Below are 21,628 nucleotides of genomic sequence, written 5' to 3'. Positions count from 1 at the left end.
GGAAATAAATTTGCACCCAACTAGAATATGGTTATCCGTTGTTTAGAGCATGTATAAACTGGCTTCTAAACTTTAAGGGCGCCCTTATTGTATTGTTTGTATACAACCACCAAACTTCTGCTACGGGGGAAATAACTGACCACGGTTACCTTTTTCGTTGTAGAAGTATTTGGAGGTGAAATGCTGCTAGCCTGTAAAGAGGCTCTCTGTTTGGGGAAAAAAAGCGAGGAGTTCCTCGGCCAAAGGCCTGTTTCACACTCAGGCTGGCTTAAACACTGCCGAAGTGCGCTGATGTATCACTTATTTTACTTATTACTTTTACTTATTTTAAATGTGATCCAGTTAAAGGTGATGCTTTTTAATGCTGATAAGAGTGGAATAACAGAAATAGAAAGGAGAAAACCTTGACCTTGTGTGTAAGCTTCCGCTACAGAGTTTTTTTATATCGAGTCTATCTTATTTCAAGAGTACGCTGAATTAAAAGTGAAGAGTGTAAAAAGTATCATGGCATTAAGTCAGCAACCGGTTAGTTGACGATTTGTATTCAATTAGCTCCTTGATACCGCAGTACAATAACTCTTCAGTAATTCGATTTAACAAAGAACAAAACTGCATAACAATAAAAGTAAAGAACAAAATGATGAATTTGTTGGCAGGTTCAATTAATCACAATGTGTATCGTTTGCGTTGCTATAGACAACAAGTAACGCAACCTTTCTTAAACAGCCGGTACTCGTGGAGTGGAGTAGAGATCATTTCACCATCTTTGACTTATGATCTTGAATCAGTTGCTGTAGCGAAGTTTGAAAGTTTGTTTCTCAGTGTTTTTTGGATAACATATTCTGGCTGCCCATGAAAACAAGCTTCACTTGGGCGATTATTTCGCTTGGGCGATCATTGTCCTTAATCTACGCTCTCTGACTGCGATTCTTCCAAGATGCCATATAAGTATGGAAATGCCCCAGGGTTGTTACAGGAAACTATTAGTAAGATAACGTACAAAAGCGAATACACAACAAGTTTCACAGGAGAACGTGTCCCGTTGCAGAACGTTCGCATTCCAACAGGGTTAAAGATGAGAACGGCATGGGATGAAGCACGGACGCCGGAAACTTCTCGTGCTATCCAGTTGCCTTTTCACCACAGAAGAAATTATCCCGCAAGAATAAACCTTCAAGGACTCCAGCCATCACCAACAGCACGAGCTAGAAGCGCCCTTCAAAGGCCCAGTAGTAATGCGTCTCAAATTAGCCGAAGCAGTGGTCGAAGACCTACGAGTTCGGTGTCGGCATTCTCAACGCGCGAACGACCAAGTACCGAAGATCTGCTACGACGACCCCAGAGCTTAGTGGCACGAAGGCCTCAAAGCGAGCTTTCTCGTTTCCCAAAAGAATTTCGCTACATTGACAAACAGTGCTTCTTTCATCCAGCCACCGAACCAAGTAGGAGCTTTTTTATAGTAAGTCCCGACTGGGTGTCTGAACGCAAGAATTACATTATCCGCAAAAATACTCTGTTTGGTTAAAAATCCAACTTAAGATTGAATTTACCTTAATGTTATTACGAACTCTTGATAAGAGTGTAAACCGGAATGAACTACGTCGGTTTATTTTAAATAATTCGGGAGCCGATATATTGGGGAATGTTTAAAGAAGCACTTGTCTTAACTCTTTCACGGCACCAAAGGTCACACAAGTTCATATGAATATACAGCATGCGATTGTACTACTGTGTGACAGGTTTTTTGCTGTTGTTGTTGTTGTTTAATTTTATTTGACTGCGATCCATCGAGGCATTCCTAGTTTTTTTAGAATCATTCTGTTGAAAATTTAATATTAATTATTCTGTTGAAATTAACCGAATTGACTGAACTGGAAGACTTGAAAGACGTGTTAATTACTCTAGGGATGCTTCGCCCGATCTCACTCAAAGCTTTCTGATCTGAATGAACGCTTGGATGGTCAGTGGATGGCTTGCTATCCAGCGAGCGGTTGGTTTGCAAACATTTCACCGAGTTCTGCAAAGGGCAAGGTGAAGCGCTGAAAGCATCTAGCACCTTTGAGTTAAGTACCGTACGGTAAACCCTGCAGTGTGTCTAGACTGCAAGACAGTCGGGCTTTTTCTCAAAATATGTAATGAAATCACCTGGTAAAGAGTAGGGTAAGAGTCTTACGCGCGCGAAGCGCGCGATCCTCACACGCCCTATGGGCGTAGGGTGTGTAGAAGGGGCGCGCCTCCCATTTTTTATGAGACAAGACGCCTAAAGTCGTTTCCGTGGGATGGGTTGGTCTATGGAAGCATAATGGCGTTCTATCTAGGTTAATGGAACAAAACAAAACAAAACATCCGCTTGCTTTATCCAGGGTCGAACCCAGGGTTACAAAGTTACGTTCGATAAAGTTCCAATGTTTTAATCCAAGATGAAAGTTTAATATTCCAAGATGCTTTTGATACGGTTAAAAATTAATTGCAATGTGTTTCCAAGGTCTCAAAGTTAACATAGTTCCAATGATTATCCCTGTTTCCAGGGTATAATAAGTTTACTCATGTCCTGATCCGTGTCCCATCCAGAAGTCCAATCCATGCCGAAAGCGAGTCGTCGATCGACAAGGACAATATTTTCGCGATTTCAACGCCAATCGTCAAGGGTACGAGTTGAGATTTACGCGATTTAACCTCCCATCGTCAAGGTGTTTTCGATAAGAAAAGAAAAAAACTGAACTCTAGCTGTGCTGGGCAAAAACTGGCGAACTTCGAATAGAAAAATCTATCGGAAATCACGGCCCGCAACTAGACGCTACTAAAACCTTATAAAAAAGCTAGACCTAAACAAAAAAGAATCATGAAGGGAAGAAATAATTTGGCTTAGGTCGCCTTTCGTGACTTGCCAGTATCCCAAAGGATTTCGCTGGTTAACAAGCCATCCTAAACCACGAGTGGGAAAACTCAAGCGCGACAAATTTGGCAAGGAACGTTCTGATTTCAACGTTCTTCAGATGAAGCAAATCGATTAAAAATCGATACAGATTTTGTACAATCTGATTGGTCGGCTTGGAAGAAGAGATAATCGATAAAGATTTTACCCAATCCTATTGGCTGGCTTTGCAATTTTGGGAACAACCGAACCGGATTTTTACCGTGGGGGTGCCACAGGCATCCCACGGAAAAAGCCCTGGGCTGTGATTGGTCGTCTCCAGTAGCCGACTCATGTCGTCATCTATCTATAGCCGGGGGTGTTTTCACCATGATATCATCAAATTCTAAAATCAAAATAGCGAGGTCCTCTAAGGGGTATACCAGGTTGAAGTGGACCGAACAATAAATCTTTGTAGAAGTTTTCAGCCCCGTGGCGTCTTTTGAAAATATAGCATTTTGAATTTGCAAATTTTCACAGTGCGGCGTTACACCACAGTGGTAGCCTCTGCAGAGATGTCTGGTTATAGAAAAGTTATCCCCCAGTTATGGTTTTCAGCAGTTTATACATTTTAAGCGGTACAAAAGTGAAAACCTGGTGTCTTTGTTGATTTGTAGATGATGTCTGATGTCTTTGTTGTTTCACCGTATTGGTATCCCATAAGCTCTATTCTTGGGCATGACATCACCCAAATTCAAACTAAGAAACTATCGGTTCTTCTGAGTTTCTATTTTCACGTAGTATTACAGCACCTTAAAACCTTTACACAAACCAATTTTCGGTTCAAAACGGTTCCTCGTTTTTGCGACACGGGACGCTTGAATTTCCAGGCTTTTGCGTGACGCGGCATTTAGCTGACGGCCAGGAAAGCTTTTAAGTGGATTATAAACATTACCGATTTTGGGAGATTTTGCTATCTAAAAACATGCCTTGTCTCAGAATAAATATTACTTTAATCTTTATGAGTTCCTCAAGGGAAGAGTTCATGCATTAATAGGAAAACTCAAAAACAGATGTTTCTGTTGGTTTCCGGCGGCCATATCTGTGCCCCTAAAAGGGACACAAACATGGCGTCTCCAAAGCTTTATAAATTTGGGTAAAACGTTTTTTCCGAATATATCGCACATGAAATATTGCACAGACCTGGTTCTTGGCAAGGCTTTTTGAATATGTATCTTCTTTCATTTCCCAAATTCTAGACTTTCGGTATTAAAAGGTTTCCATTTTCAATTTTGATGGCGTGACAGTGAAAACCACCAATAAACTTGCGTGAAACGTTTCGGTAAACAACTAAAACACTGTGCGCCGCACAGAACAGAGGCTTGGACATGTTGTAAATTTTTAAGTCTTCTGTAACATTTATTTTCTTGGCTTCTTTCGTTTAATTTTTTCAAAGTCTCTTTTTTTTTTTAATTTTTTTTTTTTATTTCGTGACAATGAAAACACTCTACAGTCGCGGCTGATTTTTTCCAGTAAATGGTTTGTCCTTACCTTAATTATCTTGAATTCAACTGTAATATATAGCTCAACTGAAACAGAGCCAAATATAATTGGAATGGAATCTATAAAGGAGGTCATCTCTTCCTCGGTAGAACTTTGCCGACTGTGCTGATATACTGATTGGTCAAGACAACATAAAATCGCCTCATATAATTGGTGTATTTGAGACAGCAGCTGGATTCTTTCCGCGCCAAGGATTTCAGTATTAGAACTTGCATTCGGGTTTCTAGTCGTTAGTGGGATTCCGGATTCCTTAAGCTGCATTCCGGATTGCAATGCTCAGGATTGCGGATTCCACAAGCAGAAATTTCTGATTGTGTCTGCAACACAGCCGTTTTTAGTGTCGTCACGCAACGCAGGACGTTGCGTTTATTTTACGAGTATTTTGACTTTCGTAATATTCTTCTCGACTTCATGAAATCAACCAATATTGTGTCATCCACGATCCGATATTAAAACAGACACACAATAATCAAGCGTTGTAATTATTCCAGGGGCATCCGACGGTTTCCTCCTAAATACATTCATTTGAAAACACTTTTTAGGCTATCCAGAGTACATTAAGATCTTTAGAAATACATTCTAAGTGGCGCTATAAAATTTGTATCTGTTCGGTCATCCTAAGGTAGGGAACTTGAGTCTTTTCGAAATAAGAAGGGCTTGAGTATTATTTTGCCGAAAATTTTAGATGCAATTTGACGTATAACGAAAGTGAGACATTTTCTGATTCCTCTTTCCATCGCATCTTCTAATCCCAAAACTATTAGGTTTCCTTTTTTCTACGAAATCAGTAGCCTCACTTGTGAAGTGAAAAATGAAAATTTAAACTTCAGAGAATCGTAGGGAATCTATTATTAGCCGTCCTCAAGTAATGGAAAATTATAGGCAATGTTATTTGCTTCTCCGAAAAAAATATTTTACCGAAAATAGTTGTTGGGTGCCACTGTTTTCTATTGGCACAGAAACTCTCACTGTTAGTTTGGGGGCAAATTTATATCCTGTCCTAAAAGCATAATTTCGGCGTAATTCGACAACTTTAGGAGGAGAGCTGGCAGGAGCACTGTTGACCAAGCATTATCCCTGACAAGCTTAGTCTCGCACACTGAGACATCAGCCCCTCGAGGAAAAAAACAGATTGAACTGTATGTTTCTCAAAGTAACAGAAACTACTGATTGCTCGGTTTGATTCTATACAACAATTACGTGCTGTTTTGACCCCATAAGGACAGCAGTTATGCGGGATACATTTCTAATCGATTTTTGCAAAACCATCCTAACGAAATTTGCAGTCGTTTGAGTGAAAAGGCGTCAAGGTTTCTTAAGCCCGAGAAGCTTTTAAAAAATCACAAAAGAGATCAAAGCAATGGTTGCACTCTTAGTTTTTATAATAGCTACTTTGGCGATAGTTTTTGGCACAAAAAAACTGTTGGACGCAAAAGGTCCATCTGGCGATAACGTTTTCAAAAATCCGGCTAGATTTAAACTTAGCCTTTTATACCGTAAACTTCCGATTATAGCCCCCCCCCCCCCCCCCTCATTTATAGGCCCGTCTACCTGTAAACAAAAAATGCATCCGGTTATAAGTCCCCCTCCCCCCCCCCCCCCCCCGCCAATAAAAGCCCCCTTTACTGGCCAGTGAAATGGATTCGACCAGGAGCCGATTACTTGATTCGACTTTTTACGACTTTTTGAAGCTTAAAAAAGCGATCAAATTCAAAAAGCATTTTGATCAGCACTGCTATGTAACTTTGTTATGAAAACCGTTTGTTTAGTCCGGTAATAAGCCTCTCCCCCTCTCCCCCTCCCCCACCTCCGCCGAAAACCCCTTACAAAGTTGTAGAAGCCCAGGGCTTATAATCAGAAGTTTACGGTATCCCACATGATGAGTAATCACCCGCAGTAAGTGACAGGGGGAGTAACATTTATTCATGTTTTATTTACTTGCGACCATCAATTCTCAAGAAAATCGGAGACAACCAATTAGGGACTATCCCAGAATCCTCAACAACTAATGCGCTAATCAGTATGGTGCACTCCTGGACCAAACACACTGATGGCACAGGATCCACCGTCAGGGTCTTCTTATTCGATTACCGGAAGGCTTTCGATTTGATAGACCACGCGCTTCTCGCTAGGAGGCTGCTGGCCCTGGACATGCCGGTTGGCGTATCTTTTTGATCATCGATTTCCTTACAGATTGCACGCAGAGAGTCAAGTTGGTAGAAGATTGCTTGTCTGAATGGAGGAACGTACCGGCAGGGGTGCCTCAGGGAACCAAGCTCGGGCCGTGGCTGTTTATTCTCATTATTGATGACATCAACACCAGTAACATGGAACTGTGGAAATACGTGGATGACACAACTATTGCAGAGTGTGTTGACAAGAAGGAAGACAGCCGTATCCAATCTGATGTGGAGGAACGGATCGCTAAGTCTAACCAAAACAAGTTCCAGCTAAACGAGTCGAAGTGTAAGGAACTACGGATTCGTTCGCTAAATCAGCCGCGGACTTTGTTATTGTTATCAACGGGAAAGCAATAGAGGTAGTATCCACTGTTAAGTTGTTAGGTCTAAATATATCATCCGACCTCCGGTGGAACTGTCATGTTGCTGAAATAAGTAAAAAAGTCGCGAGTCGATTATATTTTCTTAAACAACTGAAGAGAGCGAATATTTCCGCCAAAGATCTGCTAATCTTTTACTTGACCTGTATCCGCCCAGTAACAGAATACGCATGCCTGGTGTTTCATAACGCGCTTCCCGCATATTTATCCGCAGAGCTAGAACAGCTACAGAAGCGCGCCATGCGAATTATTTTTCTGTTTGTACCATATAGAGACGCATTACATCAAGCCAACTTGGAGACGCTCTCTTGACGCAGGCAGTCTATCACAACTAAGCTTTTTGATTCCATCACTTGTAATTCAGACCATAAACTGCATGAGCTCTTGCCACCTCGTAACAATTGTGAATCCAATTTAAGACGAAAGAGGAATTTTAATGTCCCTCTGGCTAAGACGAAGAGACTTAAGAACACATTTATATATAGCGACTGTAATTAAATTTTTAGCTACACATGTGTACATTTTTCTCATACATTTTTCTCATATTTTTATTAGGTTTTATTATTGAAAGGATTAATCTAATTCAGCTTTTGGCTGCTTTTTTAATCAGAATAACTATCTATCTATCTATCTATCTATCTATCTATCTATCTATCTATCTATCTATCTATCTATCTATCTATCTATCAATCTATCTATCTATCTATCAATCTATCTATCTATCAATCTATCTATCTATCTATCTATCTATCTATCTATCTATCTATCTATCTATCTATCTATCTATCTATCTATCTATCTATATCTATCTATCAGGAAAACCTGCTGAACCGTTCAAGGCAAACTTGAGTTTTCTGTTGGCAGATTTAACTTTCTACCTCCCTTTATAGACCTTCTTCTAAGTCAGTTAGTTTTAAACTAGTATTTTCTGCTAAAAGAAGACACTTTGGGGTGATTTTTAAAATCAAAACATTTTGATGACCTCTTTATCTCTTCAGTGGAAAGAAGCGTAATTTATAGCCAGGGCTGTCTTACCACCACCACGATAACTCTGATGTCATTCGCGCTATACCAACTGACAGGCATCTTAGTGAACTTAACCCGTTGCGGATTGGACACCCAACCTCCTCTTTACAGGGCTTTTCTCCTAAAAAAGGTTGTAGTTGGTGACCCAGATGCTGCAATGGAAACGTACAAAATGCAACATATCCCAATGGTTCACGGACAAAAAATAGGTCGACATGAAAGAGAAGGAAAAAAAGAAAAGCCAAACGAAGAAAGTAATTTAATGGCAATAGATGGTGAATGTTTAACTTAATAGTTAAAAGGAACACTTGTTCGATTGCGTCCCACATTGTCACGAATAAAGAAAATCGCGATCTTCTACTTTTAAAGGTGAAGCGGGATGAAAACTTCGTCAAAAGGTTTGGTTCTTGTGCAGAAATGAATCCAGAAAAATGCGTTTAAATCTGCAATATTTATGAATTGCCTCATTTTCTGATCACGATTAAGTCCGACGATAGTTAACAGTAAAATGAAAAACCAAAAACACATTCGTTGGTTTTCCTTGTAAGAGAATCACTTTATTTCTTTAATTTTGGAGTTCTTATATTAAATATGATAAGAGCTGATGACTGGCGATACTAATTTTCAAGTAACCAGCTCCTCCATGAAGAAAAAATTTCGAACTCAGGATGGCATTACAACTCCCCTCTTTCAACGTTGTCCATCCTTTTAAGACTGATCGATTTTATAATCGGCTTTTTTCCATTGAAGAACACTGAACAGGGCACTGGGTCAATATTCTCTACGGGAGTCTTTCTATCGTTTGATGAGTGTATGTATTCAGGATATAAAGCGTACTTCGACAGGTTCGACACCAAATCATTTCAAACCGAATACACCACAAGACACTGCAACTCCGAGGAACCCTTGCCATACAGTCAAGTACCAAAGCATCCATGGAGTGAACCTCGCCGTCCTGTAGCAGCCAGTAGGTACATATCGTATGAAGCTGCAGCCAGACCGACGCATCTAAGGCCACCGTTTGCGGCGCGAATGTTAAGCTATGTCCCTGATGCCGAGGGAAAATATACTGAACAAAACTCATCTCGTGCAGGGAATGAAAATTCATGTCGGCTGATGTATTCTTTTGATAAAAGAGAATCTTTCAGAGAAACGTATTTAACTGATCTAAGACCAAAATGTTCTGGCGATTTAAGAGCGACGGTCAGCAAAAATCGACCAAAATCTTAATTTCGTGGCAAGAGTTGAAAAATGAATTTCTTTCATTTTTTGTTCATAGAAAGCTTTTAGGTAGATAAGGAACCTAATGAAGATTGTTTCCTCCAAAAGCCTTTTATTTGTAAGAAAAACTAGAAGATCGGTTTTCTATGTCGGAGTCTCGGACTGCCCTAATTTTTAACCTGAAATTCAAGGGTAACATAAACTTTCCTCGCGTTCGCAAACGAAGCCGTATGGAGAAATTTGGACACTTTCCACGAACAAAAAAATTCTTTTTCTTCCACTAGAACACACTTTCAGGGCAATAGCGAAGCTCGTCGTACTGAAATAATTCAAAAATGAGGGATAGGCTTTCAGGATAACAAAAACTTAAGTTCGTTACTCATTATCGACGGCAATATTTAACATGTGGTATAACTCCAAATTCTCTTCATGCTATTTAAACCACACATTTAGACATTCATTAAAAACATACCTGGGAATTAGCTTGGGTTATTGAAGGAAACCTCTGTTAGACACCATCGAAGTTCAGGAATTTTCATGGTAGGCCGAAGGTAATTGTGTAAACACTTCCAATTTCGAAATGCACAAAAGTAGAAACTTACAGCCTAAAGGCTCGTTTTTCGCAGTTGTTGTAGGTTTCCCCACTGCAAAGTTGCTTATTTCAATCAAAGAGTGGAGTAAAAAGGTGAAACTGGGTCAATTTTAGTCATTTTGAAACAATGAAGTCTACCAGCCGGCGACTCCGCGTGACAATCTCTTCCGTGACAGCACCTGACATAACATACGTTTGAAGAGACGGTGCCGTCAAAATGACAGTCACGGAATCACGGTAGTAACGCAACGGAATTCTTGAAAAAGTAACATTTTCGGTGCCGAGAGTATTTTGAAGAAAAAAATATCAAACGCGCTAGTAATCTGGTACTCACTTTTTTATCGAAAAATAAGGACTTTAACAATGGTAATATATGCATCAGGAGTTCTGGACTTCCTGTTGGATTGCACGGCATTGTGGGTAGGCGGGCTCAGAAAAGCGGGCATCAACTTGCAGCTTCGCCATATTGGCTTACACGTGCAGGAATATAGAAAATACAGTTGGACTGAGATAAGTGGGCATCAAATCCTTGTTTGGTCGCCATCTCTGCTTGTTTGAAGTTGTTTCGCTTGATTTATTACCCTTTGTATTCACAATCGAATCGAAACGAGACTCACTTACAGAAACTCCAGTGATAAGGCCAAAACAGGTAAGGAGTCGTATTTCTGTTCCGTTTTGTTTTTATCTTCTAACGATTTTAGGCTGCAGAGTGTAGTCGATTTGAGATGGTACGAGTAAGATTTTTGCTTATTTTATACTCAGACTTATCTCGTATTTCTTTTGTTTTAATGTAGATTAACTTTGTCCATGGGATTCGGCCACAGAAACTGTGTGGTCCTAAGCTGTCCCAACAGTGGACAGAGGCTTGGGAAGTGGGCGGCGAAGACCTGTGAGCATCATGGTTGTAACAATGGTTCATTAAATTATTCCCGTTCCCGACAGAAAAGAAGAACCCGGAACGCCGATTACAATGGGCAAAAAATATAAGCAGGAACAGTTTGAATGGGGCTCTTTGGATGCCTAACAAGGATTCAAGAGTTTGTAATCTACACTTCGTTGACGGTGAACCAACGGCTGAAAACCCAGACCCAACTTTGCAACTTGGTCACAGCAAGAAAACGAGAGCCTCCAAACGCCCACCACCAACGCCACGGGATAACTCTCTTGCAGTAAGATCCAGAAAACGAGCTAAGCTAGATACATGCAGCGATGAAATACTAGTACCTGTTCTTGACCACTCAGCTGACAACCTGGCTTGTGATGATGTTGAGCTCCAAGACCCTGAGCCCTCTACTTCTGTCAATGATTGTGTTGACATAGACAGAGCATCCGTAATTCATGACCATTGCTATGTCTATGGCTGGTATGAAATTAATGAAAATTCGAATTTTTGCATGAACACATGTTGCTTGAAAAGCAGACAAGACAAAGACAAAAAAATCGTGGAACTTTCAGAGAAAATACAGGAGCTAAGTGAAAAAGTGAAGTTGCTGGAAGTTCAAATTGTAGCCAAACAGGATAAGGGATTGAAGCATTCAGATCTGAGAAATGACCAGACTGTAAATTTACTGACTGGTATCCCATCAAAGCCTGCCTTTCACAAATTATTTGACTCCGTCAAAGGATCTATAAAAAAAAGTGAGATATTGGAGTGGCCCTAAGAAAACATCCAGAAAAGGCAGGAACTTTAGGAAATCACCAAAAAAATTGGACCAAACCGGGCTCTTTCTCAAAAGGACGAGTTTCTTTTAACACTAATGAAACTCCGTTTGGGATCCACCAATGCAGACCTTGCACAAAGATTTGGAATTTCACGAAGTACCGTATCAACTATTTTCAACACATGGGTCAAAATTTTGGCTAATGAACTGAAATGCCTAATATACAATCCTAGCATGGAAGTTGTTAAGAAAACACTGCCAAAGAAGTTCAAAAAACCAGGATACTGCAAGGTGCGCCATATAATAGACTGCACTGAAATTTTTATAGAGACCCCAAGCAACCCTGTAATCAGAGCATCAACGTGGTCAGATTATAAGCACCACAATACTGCAAAAATCCTAGTTTCAATCACCCCAAATGGGGCCTTCAACTTCATCTCCGAGGCATGGGGTGGGCGCACCTCAAATGTCCATTTAACAAGGTAATCAGAGTTTTATAACATCCTTGAGCCATATGATGCAGTAATGGCAGATCGTGGATTCACTATTGCAGAGGATCTTTTGCTTCACAGAGCTGACGTATTTATTCCGCCAGGGAAACGTGGACAAGAACAGTTCACGAAAGCTGATGGACAGAAAACTAAAACAATAGCTAATCTACGCATTTTTGTAGAACAGGCCATCAGGCGGCTGAAAACATTCCGTATAATCAAGAACGAACTGCCCATCTCTCTTATTGGTAATCTTGATAACATTATTATTGTCTGTGCTGCATTATGCAATTTGTACAAGCCTCTTTGCAAGTAACACGTTATTTTTGGCACAAGATATAGAGTCAAATGTGTAATTCACGAGAAAATCCATACCCCCACTATGGAGGGAAATTGGAAATTCCAGGAGGGGGGGGGGGGGGTCAATTTGCCACCTGTTTTATAGGAGATAAACATCCATAAAAACACTACTGCACTTTTCATTTGGAAATTCCTTAGGGGTTGGGGGATCGTTTGAAAAATAATTCCCTCCATGGTTTGGGTATGGGCTTTTTCTGCCTCTTCTGGAATAACACAATTCAAGATATCAATGGTATGTTCACAGGTTTAGGGAAACTGATTTCCTTGCACTGGTAGGATGGCATTACCACAAATATGCATAAACAGGGGCTTAGCCAGGGGGGGGGGGGGGGGGGGGGGGCTAAAGGGCCTGGCCCACCTCTCTGAAAAGTAATGTATAGTAAATATATGGGACAATCAAGTCCAGAAAAAGCTCAGGCCTCTCCCTTTTAAGCCTTGGGCCCCTTTGAGCACCTTTTGACAAAACCCTGGCTACCCCAGTAATACAAAATTTATGTTGATGTCTTAATAAGGCCAGTGTAATCAGTGTAGGAAGCAATTTTTTATTAACAACTTGATGAATGTTTTATACTTTTGACATTAGATATCAAGGATCAAATAAAGCAATGACTAATACAATAATACATGTAGTTGTACAATTATATTGTGCAGGCTCCATGGAAATATGATTGCCTGTTTATATAATCAGTCAGATCCATTTTCTAGGTATTTTTTTAAACAATTTATTTTTGCAGTAGTTTCAGGGCTGGTGAAAGACAATTACTATAAAACCAGGTTAGATTTTCTTCAAGCCTATGCCAGTATGTGGCATTAAATCTGATTGTTTCCAAGTGATAGCCCTTTTGTGTGTATACAAAGAAATAGCCCAATTGCCTCTTTGTTATGGCCATCTCACCCTGGACCTGTGCAAAGTACTGATGCTGCTGCTTTAAAGCTACTTGTCCATTACACATACATAAGTATGACAGATTATCTGCTGAGGGAATTTCATTGGCAATGCTAAAAGGGTTCTTGATCTCTACTACTGCTTCCCCACAACAAGAGCACTCTATCAGTAAGTCTGGGGATGCTCCCAAGTACTGTTTAGTTTTATCAATAAAGATACCACATTCTCTATACCTAACATCCTTGTGGTGTTTTTTGAAGTATTTGATGAATTCCTTAACTGGAATGGGCTCCATATCTCTGCCATATTTAAGAGCTGGTAAATTTGTAGGTGGTTTAGCTTTTCCCAATAAGCTATCAACAAGTTTGTCGGCACTATTTTCTTCATTGACTTTCATTGATTCTACTTTAGTGAATACTCTATAAAAGTTTGAGGCAGTTATTCTGCCCTCCCTTTGCTGGTGCCAAGCCTCATTATCAGCCTGGCCAACAGTTATTTTCTCTATAGCATCAATTTCATCACTGGAGAGTATGTTACTTTCTCTAGGAGTAGATATTGGCTGCAGTGGCTCTGGTGTGCATTCAGCTTGACTCACTGATTCTACTTTAGTCAATGCCCTGTAAACATTTGAGGCAGTTATTCTGCCCTCCCTTTGCTGGTGCCAAGCCTCATTTTCAGTCGGACCAACAGTTATTTCCTCTATAGCATCAATTTCATCACTGGAGAGTATGTCACTTTCTCTAGGAGTGGATATTGGTTGTAGTGGCTCTGGTGTGCATTCAGCTTGACCCATCAACACAAAACAGGAGTCTGGAAATGTATCCTTTAAATTCTCGTAGAAACTTCTCCTTCTCTCACTGTCATCCAGAGCCCTCTTTTTTTCTACCGGCTGAAAGAGGCTACGCCTGCTGTCTACAATTGGTCTGGTAGGTTCTCAAGAAAACAAAAACAAAGCTGATCAAATCATGAGGTAATCATAGGCTCAGAGGCTGCTACATTTTGTGGTAATATTACAGGGACACTGTATCGTGATGCTGCATGAATGAAGTTCAGCCTTGTTTGCAAAATAGTTTAGCATATTTATTTTTCAGCATTTCTCCAATAGCAGTGATTCCTATGTCCTATGTTTACTATATCTTACTTAGTTACCTTTAATTAGTTTTGATGACTTCCAATTCATGTCAGCAATATCTTTGTTGGCTTGATAACTGTCTTTTCTGATGGGGCATTCCACACACATTGTCTTGATGTGCAAGCTGGGTTGGTCATTCCACTTCTATTAGCAGCCTCAACTCTAAACAGCAATGCTGTGATGTGAATACAAGAGCTGCTCATTCTGAAATTATAAAAAAGGGAATGAAAATAATCATGTAGCATCTAAAAACCTCAACACTGTTGGGGGGCTCAAGAATAATATTGCCCTGCTCCTAGTTTTGTGAAATTCATCTCCCAATTATTTAATGATTAGACCTCAAGTCAGAATGTGCTATATGACAAATGCACCACAGGGCCAGAGGCCAATACCACAAAAAGATGCAAATTCTAATTGTTTTAGTATAGACCAACAAGTTAATCTGTTTTGTGAGTGTGGATACCATTATTTTGTGTTGAAAAAAAATCAAATTGCAAGAAAGCAGGCGGTTTTGCCAGGCACGGCCTATCATTAATAGGCCATTAGTTGCTCAGTCAATCAGAATGAAGGATTTGTAATAGACCACTAGTTGGTTTATACTATACCATGACTCTCTCTTAGTTTCAAGGAGCTTGTACCCTTTTTAATTCCATGGTTGAGTCCCTACCACCATATAGCACCATCACACCAGTAACATGAAACTATGAAATGAGATGAAAAATAGGGTTTGACCCTACAAATTAATACTAATTTATGTTCACTTTTATCTGTCCTGGTAATACAAACCCAGCAACACATGTACAGTAGGCATTGACTATAAAGCCATTATTCTTGTTCGCACAAATCCATGCAGAATGCGGTGTATCCGATATTTTCATGGAATGAATGCATTTGGCTTTTAAAAAGCAATATTCCGAGTTATCCGTGATTTTATGATATGATATCTCTTTCAACCAGCCAGAGTCAAACAAACGATACGCCTTCCCTTCTTTGTATTCATTTAGGACGCGTTTGTGGAAGTCAACATCCTTCCCTGGGTGATCAATCATCAAAAACAGTGTTATATCACTCAGGTATATCGGCGGCCAAGAAGTCATGTTCTCGCTTTCCTTCACCCAGCCATCCTTCAGTTTCAAAGGATCTGGAACTGAGGTCCCGTTTGGCATTATGAGTAATTTTGCCTTCTCTTTTTCGGTAGTAGCAATTCGTTCCAGAGCAGTGGCTTGATGGAAATGCCCATTTCTGCCGCGGCAAATACGCGGGCTACAAGTTCAGCTTTGGTTCCTGAAACCTTCAAGTCCCGCTTGCGACAGAACTCTTTCAGTTGCTCAGGTTTCCATGTCTGGATAACCTCGAAAGGCAGCTCTTCACCACTCATATCACACCTACATTATAACAAAATAAATAAAAAGTTAAAACGTATTCAACTATCAGAGCTTCACCTCTGCTCCGACTTCTGTCCATTCATTTAGTTAGGAGATAAAAACAAAACGGAACAGAAATACGACTCCTTACCTGTTTTGGCCTTGTCACTGGAGTTTCTGTAAGTGAGTCTCGTTTCGATTCGATTGCGAATACAAAGGGTAATAAATCAAGCGAAACAACTTCAAACAAGCAGAGATGGCGACCAAACAGGGATTTGATGCCCACTTATCTCAGTCCAACTGTATTTTCTATATTCCTGCACGTGTAATCCAATATGGCGAAGCTGCAAGTTGATGCCCGCTTTTCTGAGCTCGCCTACCCACAATGCCGTGCGATCCAACAGGAAGTCCAGAACTCCTGATGCTTGTATTCGCTAAGGATGACGGAACAGGAAGATATTTCGTCTTGTTACTTTACGATCGAGGAAACTTGGAGCCGTTAAGTAAGTTGTTTTGGTCACGCTTCACTATATTTACCCGACTTCGATGCTTTCTTTTGGAGCCTGCTTTTAGGAACCCAAGCCAATTCTAAGGTTTGTTTTAGATGAGTGTCTAAATGTGTGAATAAACGAGGACTGGGAAAATTTGGAGCGATACCTCATGAAGAATAATGTCGCAGAAATACTAAATTAAAGTTTTTGTCACCGTAAAAACCTGTCCTTCGTTTTTGAATTATGTCAGTTCAACGAGTCTCGATATTGCTTTGAAAGTACCTTCTATTGAAAGAAGAAGAGTTGTTCTATTGATGGAAAGTGTCCAAATTTTTCCTTTCGCCTTTATTTGCGAACGCGAGGAGAGTTGATGTTAGCAAATTTCGGGTTGAAAATACGGCCATTTTGAAACTCCGACCACGAAAACTGATATTTTAACTTTTCTCGAAAATAAAAGGCTTTTTGCGAGAACAACTTAGATCAGATAACTTATCTACCTAAAAGCTACTTATGGACAAAAAAATGAAAAAAATCGATTTTTCAACACTTGCCACTCGATGGTCGATATTTCCTGACCGTCGCTCAGTGCTTACCACTCAGTCGTCAGAAAACGGCTCACCCGAGAAGAATTTGACAGACGGTCAAGTGTTACAGAAGCTGGGAGTTTCATCACCACACGCCTTGTGCAATGCGAAAAAAGTTCAGGTGAGGAATAATTCTAGTTTATCGCAACTTAAACAAAATCAAATGAACCATATGTTGGATCCGCAGTCACCGTTACCGGCACTCATCACTCTTTCTGTCAGTAACAAGCAGCCTCGAACATTTACAAAGACGTTTGTGAGGCCAGCATTAGCTCGGGATCGCGAAACCATGGCGTCACACTTTACTAGCAAAAATAGGGAGCAGGTACTGGAGAGAGTGGCCCCAAGGCCCAGCACGTTGTTGTCCAAGCACTCGAAGAATGTACGTTATGTTCGCGATACCTGTTTCTTCCACCCCGCTGAAGACAGAAAGAAATTGAACACTATTATATTTTTAATCCTAATTGGATTTCACAACAGCGGGTAAAAATCCCCAAGGACAACGTGTTCTCATAACTAAAAACACGTTTAGCTAAACGCTTATTTACCCATAAATTACAGTACCGCGTAAACGAAGAGTAACTGGTGGCTTCCCCCGCAAGCCTCGACGAAAGAATTGCACAAGAAATCAATAGGGACAGGGAACAATAACGTCATATTTCTTGTCAAAATGTTTGAAACATGTACTTTCCTTTCCAACTACCAATTTTCGGCCGGGGAAGTAATTTCAGAGTTATAGGGTTACAACAACATGGCAAAGCGTAACTAAGAAGGAGAAATTTGTTAAGTGTTCTACGTTTCTCAGTTATTGCAGCAGTGCTTAAACGGGAAGGCTCCCAGGACCAACATGGTTATCTTTTTTTTAATTCTGAAAGCAAGGACCAACTTTACAAAAAAGAAAAACCGGATCCAAATAAAGGATCTAATCAGCTATAAGTGTAGCCTGTTCCAGGCTCAGAAATAGTCGGGTCCGCTGAACTGAGATATATAGTACGAACACGAAAATAAAACGAGAGGAAACTTCCTTTTTCCTTTTTCCTTCCTTGAACAAAATAAGCAAGGCTGATTTTACATTCGGGAATATATATTTTATGTTAAGCAATATTTCTGAATATTTAAGAAGGAAGGCTGTGCTTTCCGAAATATTGGTGACAGAAAATATATATTCCCGACTGTAAAATCAGCACGAAGCCCTATCGGATAGAGGTTTTGTTCACAAATAAGAACGGTGATTTTGACGAGGTTTCTGGAACAAAACTAGACTGCTCGGCGACGATCTTGAGAGGAGATCGCAAGGATCAAACGAACGTTGAACTGTACCTTATCAATCACTTTATTGTTTAATTATTTACCTATCTATCTTGCTATCTATTGTTCTCATTTTCAGTTTAAAATTAATATATTAAGTAACTTTAAATTCAAATCTTAGGAGCTGTTATAGTATTCGCTTTCAGTGTAGCTCCGGCCCTAAGGGGGAGGCTAATTTTGTTAACCGAAATATTGGCCTCAAATAAATAAACCCTTTGCCGTATTGCCAGCCTTGCATTAGCCTGCTTAAGATCCGACGACGGCAGACGTCTGGGACGGCGAGCGGAAGTGAAATTACTGCTTCCGAAAGACTTCCGGCTGCCGTCGTTGCGAAGTTTCCCGCCGTAGCGGCCTTGTCTGTGACGTGAAGAAGGCCATTTTGCCGTCGCGTGTAAAACGTGAGTAAACTTGATCAATAAAATGCCATTTAAACACATTTTTAGCGAAATTCTTTAGCACTGTTAACAGTTTATTCTCAGTAGACCATTTTGCCGAATTTCTAAGCGACTTAAACGATTTGAACACGGTATTTGAATTAAATTTGTTTGCCTTCTCTAAACAGTTTGACTCGTTAATCGCCATGGACTCGGTCGACTGGACAAAGAAAGCAACCCAGTAAGTTTTACAAGTTTTTTTTCTTGTGTTTATTGATGTGTTTATTAACAATTATGATATCGTGAACTTGTTTCGGCATTAAATTGAGGTCCAATGGATTATGTCACTCATCTTTTCGTGAAGCCTCTCGAGGTCAAAATGTTCGTAATTCTGGTAGGGAAAATCCGGATTTTTAGATTTGTTGACATCATACAACAGTAAAAATTCATCTTCTGAAATATCGCCATCATTGAAACTTTTCAGTAACAATTCACAAACCTTTCTAATCGCTCTAATCGCCATCGCTCTTGTATTTATTTCTAAACTTCAACAGGAAAAGGCACTACAACAACCCGCCGTCGCGCGAGCTTTCTTAACGCTATTTTTCGCGCCATTGCGACGGCGACTTCACCCCAACCCCCCTCGACCAAGTCTGCCGTCGTAGAATCTCGCCGTCGTCGGATCTTAAGCTCACTATTCAGTTTTGTGAGGGGACAAGCTACTGTAATGGTGCTCATGCGTCTCGCTGTGGGGCGAAAAAACAATAATAACAAATTTAAAAAAACTTGGTTTGTAGCATCCAGTGGGTCAGGCTTTAATTAGATTGGCTTTCTAGGGAAAATAGGCCTCTTACCAAAAAAAAAAACTCTCCGTTTTGCTGCGCGAAGTAAACCAGTCCTGTTAATGATGATTAATAACCAGTGTTAATTACGTTCGACTTTGTGACTGCAATAGACTACGAGAACGAGATAAGAAAAATGATAACAAAAAAGAATAAAGCTAAGAACAAGCTGCGGCTAAAAAAAAGAAAATAATAATAATAATAATAATAATAATAATAATAATAATAATAATAATATAATTAACAATAAAAAAATAAAAAAGTCATACAATAACCACATGACAACAAGGCCGGGAAACTAACCCAAAGCACTCAATGGTAATCAGCTCTCTGAATGAACGTTTCTCATTTTGATTTACAGCTGATTTCAGTGTTGTGTATACACCCTGATTTTTAGACATGATTCGACGGTCATGATTCGACTGTCATGATTCGACTGTCATGATTCGACCGAGAGGTTACCAAGCAGCACAGTATTTTACCTTGAATATCCTACATCCCTACAGGAATCAAAGCACACAATCTGAAAGTTACTTTAATGATAGCTTGAATGTTTCTCTTGTAATTCATAAAAAGAGGACTGTGATCCATAATTTGCTCTCCTTTCCAGACAACAGCCTCTCATACAAGTCACGCAATCTAATCGCAATACATGTTATCGGGCGTGCGGAAGTCTCGATCAATACGTTTTTCGGCTCTTTTCCCAACTTTTTTTGGGCTTCTACCTTGATCTTTAAAGAAATATCATAATTAACCCTTTTTCAATAAAAACAAATGTTGCTTTCTTTCATGTATGGTTTTCTTTATTTGTGGTCACTAGGGTCATAGGTCGAGGAGCGCACATTGTGATATTTTTCAATGGTCCACAAAACAAAACTTTCAAACTCTCAAGCAAATTCTTTCACAACGGCAGACTGATCAATTTATCTGTTGATTTGATCTGCAAAACATCAAGTTTTCCTGTTATTTTTTAACCATGCAGAAGCTGAGTAAGGACGAAAAAGTACCAACTTGAAGAAATACAAATTTGCCTCCATGTTAACTAAATTTGCATTACTGTTACATGTGTATTGCGGGAGGTATTCACCAACGGCGAAATACCGAGACCTTGTCATACGGAAGAAGACTAAACGATAAACCATCGGACTATTTCGCTTTTCGCCCTATTGATAATATTTCGTCCATTATGATATCGGCTACAGAAATACATTCGAACTCGGCAATCGAACTCCAGGTTTATCACCTGATCACATGTTACCATAATTTCTGTATCATGTCGCTGCTTTCCAGGCAACAAAGCTTTCCTCTTCAGGTAAAACGCTTTTTGTCGGGATTCTAGCTTCGTTACACTTACTTCCTTTACCGCTAAGCTTTCCTTGCCACCCAGATTTTTCTCTCACTGTTTTGGATCCCACGGCAGAACACTCAATTATTTTTGCAACCGTTTACTTGCTGCGAGGTGATACGTCACGTGATTAGTGTCGAATCATGACAGGTCGAATCATGACCGTCGAATCATGTCTGAAAATCCGGGTGTATACATAACAATGAAATCAGCTGTAAACTATCTAAATTTGAAGGCTAACTTGATTTGTGTGTCCAAATACAATACTAGCTGAAGGGCCAGCGAAGTATCTGAGTAGTGCTTTTAATACTGTGAGCTGTCATAAAAACAACAACAACAACAACTCACAGCTTTTTTTTAAATAAACGTTTCATCATATTGCATAAACAAATCTGTTCGTTATTAGGATTGACGGTGGAGATAAACTTATCTTGCCGATAATCTGATAGTAACTTACCACAACCTGTTCTCTTGCAGAAATGTTGCAGCAGCTAACCCTTGTAGTCCTTTTACTGGATATATTCGGGGTGTTAGCGCATGCCGTTGACGTTAAAGAATCAACTATAGTAGAAGACGAGGCATATATCGGCGATATCGTCCTCCAGGATACTGGTGCAAGAAGAAGCGGGAGTTTGACAGTGCTGAATGCCCACGGAGATTTTTGTGCAGGTCAAAAAGAAGCTACAGAGCATGCCCCCCCGGGTTATTGGTGCCGCAGCCCGCAGAAGTGAACTAGTAGTAGATCGCGAGACCAATCCAGAAGACTGCGCAGAGGGGTTAGCAGCAGTTATTCAGTAAATTTTTGTAACATAAGAAGAGTAAATCGCGCGTTCTAACTGGTCAATTACCCACCTACTATTTACCTTCGGGTGAATACTGAAGAAAGCTGGCGCGCGCTTAAAGCCGTGCGCGTCACTTATTGGGCGACCATATTTTGCTTTTCCTCAAAGTCTTAAGAAATAAGAAAAATAGGA

The 21,628-nt window shown here is 40.1% G+C and overlaps 1 protein-coding gene and 2 pseudogenes across 1 annotated transcript; 2 read left to right on the top strand and 1 right to left on the bottom strand.

Annotated features, from left to right (window-relative positions):
* Nucleotides 1-864: 864 nt before the first annotated feature.
* LOC140936731 (uncharacterized) lies at nt 865-1,928 on the top strand. The gene has a single exon (XM_073386216.1). It carries the CDS (start codon nt 938-940, stop codon nt 1,523-1,525), a length of 588 nt encoding a protein of 195 aa, XP_073242317.1. The 5' UTR covers nt 865-937; the 3' UTR covers nt 1,526-1,928.
* Nucleotides 1,929-10,623: 8,695 nt separating this feature from the next.
* On the top strand, nt 10,624-12,366 carry LOC140936725 (uncharacterized; annotated as a pseudogene).
* Nucleotides 12,367-13,050: 684 nt separating this feature from the next.
* On the bottom strand, nt 13,051-15,724 carry LOC140938294 (uncharacterized; annotated as a pseudogene).
* Between the last annotated feature and the right edge of the window lie 5,904 nt (nt 15,725-21,628).

The sequence above is a fragment of the Porites lutea genome, chromosome 5 (assembly GCF_958299795.1).
Source record: "Porites lutea chromosome 5, jaPorLute2.1, whole genome shotgun sequence".
NCBI classification, from domain to species: domain Eukaryota; kingdom Metazoa; phylum Cnidaria; class Anthozoa; order Scleractinia; family Poritidae; genus Porites; species Porites lutea.
This window is presented reverse-complemented; position numbering and strand designations above follow the sequence as displayed.